Source organism: Cupressus sempervirens, chromosome 5 (assembly GCF_028749045.1).
Source record: "Cupressus sempervirens isolate cs-2001-9-10 chromosome 5, ASM2874904v1, whole genome shotgun sequence".
In the NCBI taxonomy this organism is placed as follows: Eukaryota; Viridiplantae; Streptophyta; class Pinopsida; order Cupressales; family Cupressaceae; genus Cupressus; species Cupressus sempervirens.
The window spans coordinates 210,721,226-210,727,225 of record NC_143122.1 but is presented as its reverse complement, the minus strand read 5'-3'; the positions used below and the strand labels follow the sequence as shown (position 1 = coordinate 210,727,225).

General features: G+C 31.7%; 1 protein-coding gene across 3 annotated transcripts in view; it reads right to left on the bottom strand.

The window, feature by feature from the left end:
- Nucleotides 1-3,865: 3,865 nt before the first annotated feature.
- The window catches only part of LOC149555162 (sugar transporter ERD6-like 6), a 47,332-nt gene continuing 45,197 nt past the window's right edge, over nucleotides 3,866-6,000 (bottom strand). For all 3 annotated transcript variants that reach the window (XM_089829202.1, XM_089829201.1, XM_089829203.1), the window contains one exon: nucleotides 3,866-4,391. In XM_089829202.1, coding sequence (XP_089685328.1) covers nucleotides 4,113-4,391 — 279 coding nt within the window. In that variant the 3' untranslated portion in view covers nucleotides 3,866-4,112. The remainder of the gene's footprint in view (nucleotides 4,392-6,000) is intronic.

Genomic DNA, 6,000 nt, shown 5'->3' with positions numbered 1-6,000 from the left:
TTTTGCTTCTATTATAAGTGTTTAATTATGTGCTTGTGTTTGAAGTATGTGTGTCTAATTTTATAGAATAATTATTGGAATTAGTTGTGGTTGCATTAAGTGAAAATAATTTGGATTGGTGGTGTGTTGGTTGTCATGGTGAAATGAAGTCTACCTTAGATGTGTACTTTGGTTTGGGTTAAAAGTAGTTGTTTGAACATGACATTATGTTTGTTTAATTGTGAAGGCTATGATGTTGTCAAGGTGTGGTCATGTAATAGAAGATTATTGGATTCAAATCTCCCAACAACATAATGAAGATTGATTTAAAGATGTTTGTTGGGATATGTGAGTGTATGGGGTGCATTGTTAGTTCTACCTGACACCTCAAAGGTTTTTGTTTGGCATATTGATGAGACACATATCTAAAAATGGTTCTTATAGAACTATAGAGTATAGTGGTTGGGTACCCATGCATCTTAGTAGATGGATTCCTTTTTATATGGACTCAATAGTGCTTTGATGTAAGTATAGAAGGGGAAAATCCCAAAGTGATGATGGTCTCCCCATAGTGATGGTTTGTGCATAATATGTGCTTGGCTAGTGGTATCTTAAACCACTTGAGTGAAATGTTAATGGTATTTTGAAAACATTTATGAGTGAGGTTTTCGGTGACCTAAAACTATTTTAGTATGAAGTTCGTGGTGATCTTGAAATTGCTTTTGTGGTATTTCTAGAGTTTATGAAAATGAGGAAAACTCCACTAAAATATCCACCCATATCTCTACCAAACTTAATGATGATAGTTAGGACTCTCCTAAAAACATTGATAAAACAAATATTATGGCCTTCCCTATTCAAGACAAAGGCAAACAGGTTCTAGAGGATGTTTCTACATGGGCAGTGACCACAAATTTTTGGTGTCTTTGATGGATGTGCATCCAATGAGGAGGTGATATCCAAACTCAAGCCCCAAATAGAGAATATGGATGTGAGCTACACTAGACTAACCACTTATGCCCTCAGGGTGATGCACTCCATGACCACTAGTTTCAGCCTTTTGCAAGAAAAGAAACACAAGAAGGAGGGCTCTGATAGATAAGCTACTAAGGACTTATTTTCCTTCCTTGTCAAGGATTGGACCCAATTACTATTGTTGATGCCCAATGAGGGCAATAATTTTTTTTAATGTTTTTTAGTTTGTTCAAGTTGTCTTATTGTTGAAGGCTCTCTAGCATTCTCGTTTACATTTTTGAATATCGACCTTGCATGACATAAGACTTTCTTCTTCTTTTTTGGCACATTTTCATTAAGAGCCATAATGGCTTAGTCTTTGGTATATATAGGAATTTGGTTTAAAAAAGCATTCTTATAGTGAATACTCTACTTTCTATTAGCAGAAATACAATGATGGTTATTTGGTTTTTAAGGGAGGAGATTTTGAAATTATGGGAAGGGATAGGATAACATTTTGTTGTAAAAAAATTGTTTTCAATTGTTGTTGATGTGTTCTATCTAATGGTTGTTATTCTTGGGTCAACCCCTTTGTTTTGGAAAATTTTGATTTAAAAAACATCATAAGCACCCAATACATAATAGTTCTAGAAATTTTCCTGAAGTGATTATGTTGGATTTTTTGTTCTGAATAAAGTAGATCCCTGTCTATTAATCCTAATTTTTCATGGAACCATGGCATCCATTTGTTAGTTACTAAAAACTAATAAATCAAGGCATTTTAAAATCATGGTTGAGTACAAGAAAGATTCAATCTTGTATGTTCTATTGCCAAAACAAAACAAAAATGTTATTTATATACAATGATTATTATTTTTTATATAATGATAATTAATTATTATAATTCTTAAATTTGATAAGATGCTCCACATCCTTATAAAAGATGAGTATTGAGAACATAAATAAAAGTGTCTTTTGTAGCTCAAATTACAAACCAAAATATCTATTAATAGTGTCATTGATTTAATCACCACATATACAACTATATAGCATATAGTTACAGTCTTCCTAGGATGTGTTTTGTTGATATAATGTAATTTTAATCTAGTTCCAAAAGTTTTAGTTAAAAGGTATGGCATTTTTTAGAGTATATCCTTGCTACACCCAACATCAATAATTTTGCAAGATACAACAAGAAAAAATAAATGCTTCTCAATGGTGTTTTTGTGCATTGAGAAGGTATTTGTAAGAACCATTGGAGGATGGGGAGAAGAGCCTTATGATAGCCTTTGCAAGCCGTCCTAACCTCAAGTTGGAAGTTACCTATTTTCAAGGCATCCCAAGAATATTTCATCATAAAAGCATGTTACTCAAACAAGGATAGTGCTTATCACTACAACACACCAATAAAGTTGTTGGACATGCTTTTACATTTAGTGGCTCAAGTAGAATATGAATAGTTAGTGGTGTTTTGTTAGTTTACTACTTTGAAAAGATACATTAGTTTGCTAAAATATTGATGTAGATGGATGTTTACTACTTTCTTAAAGTTTAGATCACTTAGAGACGTGACTTTTTATAATGATGGGTACTTGTGACAAACATAAATATTGTTTATGAGTATATTGGACCATCAATATGTAGGTACAAAAGTGACAAATGAAATTTTATATTTGATAACATCCTTTAGTTGGTTGTTTAAATTATCTATGCAATATGGCTTTGTTGGTGATTCATAATCTTTAGATATTCTTGATAAATATGTTTAGGTATCAACTTTCAATGGAGTGCAAGTAAGGAACCTAAGGCACCTTGAAGAAATGGTACAAAGTTGCCAGGTTGAATCTCTATTATTTTCTTTTGACTATCAATAGATAGTATACTTTGTTCTGTGGTTTAGCACTAGAATGCTAAGACAACAACACTAGATACCTTGTCCCATGCATGACATTTGAAATTACGAAATAGTTTCTAGAGATGAATATTCTTGCACTCCCTAATTAACCTTTTATATTAGGTTATATAGGTAACATATATCAAAGTAGTTGTCATTATCTTCCGCACTTATTTATAGAATGATAGAGTCTTCTTACTTGCATGAACATTTCAAATCACACTTTTTGATCCATAATTTGGATGAGAGAGCTAGAGGAGAAAAAAATACAGCCATTTTAAGAACAACTATGGATTGTGAAAAATTGCTAAGTTTGACTATTGTAATATTTTCTTTGCATTTTGATCATGAATAAAGTTATAGATTTTAGTCGTTTGCAATACTCAATAGTTAGATTCAAATTATTTATGTTGAAAGCTTGAATTGCTATAAAGAATAAATCATTACGCAAATAGATTTCATCTATGCTTTATTAATTTACTCAAAACTTGAGCAAGAGGGTTCTAAAAGGATTTTGATTGTACCATATCTATGCAACAAGTGTATGATAGTCAAAGTTTTATTTATCACGAAAAGGTTTTTCTTAAACTTGTCTTCTTTAACTATTCATCGCTAAAAGAGAGATCAACAACATTGAAGAAAGTATAAACATTTTGTATTATCATAACCATTCTATCATTAACAATCTCAAACAAAGAATATAGTTTTCCCCACAATTGAAAGGAAACAAATCATCAAAATATAACCAAGATCTTGTTTTTTGTTGTTCTTTTTACTGCATGCCACCATTCTTAGGTTTATCATAGAAGTTTATTGGGTGGGTTCTTTGTGAATATTGGCATATGACCTTTTTCTTTGTGAATGCTATTGTTCTTTAGGTCTTATACATGGCCATTGCATCTCCTTCTAAATTAGATAAATTGTATGTTCAAAGACACTATAATATAAGACAACTATTTTATTACTCAAAATATTCTCTCTTCTTTTAATATTGTATAAATTTATATATTTTTATCAGCCTAACCATTACACATCATAGGAGTGCAATTGCTATTTAGTATTAAACATGGAATGACAATGACAATGTAAGGAATGAAAAATGTTGTGTTAAATTTAAAGCAAAATAATATTTCAGCCAAATTACAAGATTCAGAATATGAAAGGAAAAAGCGCTTTCCTTTGCTTGGCGAAGTTATCCATCTTGTGCAAATACCATTGTCTCGTGGCATAGCTTCTACCTGCCAAGTACAACATTGTCCAACACAGAAACCCAGCTATAGAGAGGCTAAGAGATGACGGCCAATCCCATCCAATCGACAATCTCAAATAGATAATGTGGACAGACCACCAAATCAAACAAACCTCCACTGTGAATTACATACCCTCTTTTCCCATCCTTTCTGAGCCTTGACAAGAGATAATGGTGATAAAAGTTTCCCCCAATTCCAATTTCAAGTTGCAAGCCCTCTGACATATGCTGGGCATAAAAAAGATTAACAGTTTGAAAGAAATGTGTAACTGAAATCAATAAAGCGGCCCGCAAAATCCATGATAGAAATAAGACCTGCAAAATCCATGATATTACATATACATTTATTTTTAGCGCATGGTAGAAGCAGAATTATATGTTAAAACAAAACCCAAAATTGAGAAAAACTGAATTTTAAGCACAAAACCAATATTTCTACTACCATAGAACTCTCAATATTTAGGATTTTTCAGGGAAGATGACGAGTTTGAAGCAGCCCATTTCCAGTGAGGTACAGTCCATAATGATATTAATGTCTATCTATATTTCTATAAGGACGCCCACACAAAATACACCTTTGACCAAAATTAAGAAAATTGTAAAATAGATATATTTTCAAATTTCTAACATTTTTTCTTTACCATTTCCAATTTTGTAAACAAAAATAATAATAAAATTGTAAAACAAATACTGAATTTTTTTGAGATTGAAAAACAAGAAATATTTGAGTTTTGATACATTCTCTTGGAAGATAACTGGTGTCTTTCTGTTAATGCTATTAGATTTCTAAGATCCATGCAATACAGTTATGTTCTTCTGATTTAAATTATGTATAGTTTTTGTTATAAGGTTTGGAATACACTCTATAATACATCATCATAATATACAAGAGAACATAATTTATATATATATATATGAAAAAACTATATGCAAGGGTGAGTAGATGTGGGCCTGCTGATCCAATGTTTTCCAATTTGGAAATCAAAAACAGCGATGAAGCTGCCGAGGATGGACCATAGCAAATAAGCATGTCATTTCTACTGGATATCTTTTTTGGCTTCTTTTACTTCTCTTGTCTGAGCAAATTTGGAGTATGTGAGATTGGTACCTCTGACCTCCGAGATCGCAACATTAAATGCGGCAATAAGAGTAATGATTCCAGTAGCTTTGAGATATAGAGATGGAGGGCTCTGGAAGAAGATTTGTTGCAGTACATGCGCCATGGCTTTGAATGAGATTTGGGTTACTTCATAGGGGTACTGTTTGTCAATGTAAGTAGTTTGTCAGATTTGGATAGAACACATGGTATAAACTTTTGAAGAGGTTAAGTCACTCGTACACATTGAAGTTTTGGTTAGTACATCATTTATATGGTAATTGTTTTTTCTTCTATTGGGTCATTTTATTGGAAATTAATGTTCTAACAATTAATTAGAGAGTTAGAAAATGAATCAAACTAGATTGTACATGTGTTTGAGTTAGTTGTCAATAATAGAAGTTGGTTGTCTATCACAATTAGTTTCTTGTCAATTGTTTTACGGTGTTGTCATTTGTATTAGCATAATTATAGGATCCTAATGAATTCATGTGACTAAATATTTGTAATTACTATTATCAATTATTAATAACAAGCTTCATGTTTAGTCTCTCTATTTTTTAATCTTTTGTTCTATTTTTCAAGTACACTTGTGCACCACTATTCGTGATTTATGAACCACTATTGGAGATTTGTGAAACACTAGACATTTTCTGAACCACTAGGTGATTGAATGAAAAATTATTGGTATGATGGGGTCAAGTATCATGAACAATTTTTGGGGCCCTTTCATTCATAATCTCTTCTATAGAGTGCCTATTATTGCCGAGAACTTGTGACATTAGCTTTAAGCAATTAAGTTGCATACAAGAACAACAAGAAATAGAA